At 63.2% G+C, this 1,725-nt stretch overlaps 1 protein-coding gene across 1 annotated transcript in view; it reads left to right on the top strand.

Annotated features, from left to right (window-relative positions):
• The window catches only part of MCM2 (minichromosome maintenance complex component 2), a gene marked incomplete at its 5' end in the record, with an annotated part of 16,003 nt that overhangs the window by 13,229 nt on the left and 1,049 nt on the right, over window positions 1-1,725 (top strand). Inside the window, 3 exons of the mRNA XM_010830368.1 lie at window positions 139-384; window positions 1,177-1,359; window positions 1,541-1,696. Coding sequence (XP_010828670.1) covers window positions 139-384; window positions 1,177-1,359; window positions 1,541-1,696 — 585 coding nt within the window. The remainder of the gene's footprint in view (window positions 1-138; window positions 385-1,176; window positions 1,360-1,540; window positions 1,697-1,725) is intronic.

A 1,725-nucleotide genomic window follows, 5' to 3' on the forward strand; every position in this document is an offset into this window, starting at 1 on the left:
GGGTGCGCCCCACTCACTGTCCACCCTCCCCCCGCCCCGGAGTTTTGTGTCCGCAGTGGGCAGGCACATTGTTGGAGGGCATTGGAGGGGGTTCATGTTCTTGTACCGGCTCACCCTGCTCCTCCTCCGCCATCTCAGGATGAGATGCTGGCCCGCTTTGTGGTCGGCAGCCACGTCAGACACCACCCCAGCAACAAGGAGGATGGGGGCTCGGGGGGCGCCCCGGAGCCCGCTATGCCCAACACCTACGGCGTGGAGCCCCTGCCTCAGGAGGTCCTGAGGAAGTACATCATGTACGCCAAGGAGAAGGTCCACCCGAAGCTCAGCCAGATGGACCAGGACAAGGTGGCCAAGATGTACAGTGACCTGAGGAAGGAGTCCATGGTGAGGACCCTGCAGCCCAGCCCCATCGTGCGGTAGTGGGCCCAGAGCTGGGGCAGGGAGGCCCGAAAGACGCAGAGCTCACGCGGCCTCCCAGTCTGCTCACTAGTCAGTGCAGTCGCTCAGGCCTGTCTGACTCTCTGTGACCCCATGGACTGCAGCACGCAAGGGTTCCCTGTCCATCACCAACTCCTGGAGTTTACCCAAACTCATGTTCATCGAGTCAGTGATGCCATCCAGCCATCTCATCCTCTGTCGTCCCCTTCTCCTGCCTTCAGTCTTTCCCAGCAGCAGGGTCTTTTCCAGTGAGTCCGTTTGTTTAGATGGAACTTACATGCATATGCATTCGCCTCAATGTGGGGCTGGTTCTGGTTCGTTCCTGGTGGAGGGAGAATGTAAGGGCAGGTTGCTCCCTCACCCTCGGAGTTCCACAACCACCTTCCTCCCCGCTGCCCCCCAAGCCACCCACCCTGTCACTGGTACGGGCCTTTGCAGGGGGATAGGGCAGGCTTCACAGGAGCAGTCTGTCGCCTCACGGTCATAGCACCTTGGGGCCCCTGGTGTCGGACAGAGACAAAGCACAGCAGCCCCCAGGCATGTGCACTGTAGGTGCCACAAGCTGGTGGACATAGTGGGCGTGAGCCTTTGCACTTCGGTGTGAGTGGAAGTGCCTGCGTACCTGGCTCAGGCGGGCATCCCGCTGTGGAGTGGTCAGCCGGGCCCTTGGCCATGCCAGCTTTGCGGCTCCTCCCGTCCTGGCTGCCCTACAGTGCCCTGACGCGGTCCCCCCTCCAGGCCACGGGCAGCATCCCCATCACCGTGCGGCATATCGAGTCCATGATCCGCATGGCCGAGGCCCATGCGCGCATGCACCTGCGGGACTACGTCATGGAGGACGACGTGAACATGGCCATCCGCGTGATGCTCGAGAGCTTCGTGGACACTCAGAAGTTCAGCGTCATGCGTGGCATGCGGAAGGTGGGCCCGGCCGTCTGGGGATGGGCCACGGAGCTCGGGAGGCGGGGGCGCCTCTGTGGGGGCGGGGCCTGAGCTGCGTCGGTGGAGCACGGGAGGCAGGATTCTGAGCTGCATGGGCGGGGCCTAGAGCAGGGAGGCGGGGCCTGAGCCCGGGCTGGAGGCTCACCTGCTGTCTTCTCAGACATTCGCCCGCTACCTGTCGTTCCGCCGGGACAACAATGAGTTGCTGCTGTTCATCCTGAAGCAGCTGGTGGCCGAGCAGGTGACGTATCAGCGCAACCGCTTCGGGGCCCAGCAGGACACGATCGAGGTTCCCGAGAAGGACTTGGTGGACAAGGTACGAGCGTGACCGGGCGGTCGGAACGC

Source organism: Bison bison, unplaced genomic scaffold (genome assembly GCF_000754665.1).
Source record: "Bison bison bison isolate TAMUID 2011002044 unplaced genomic scaffold, Bison_UMD1.0 scf7180017858923, whole genome shotgun sequence".
In the NCBI taxonomy this organism is placed as follows: Eukaryota; Metazoa; Chordata; class Mammalia; order Artiodactyla; family Bovidae; genus Bison; species Bison bison.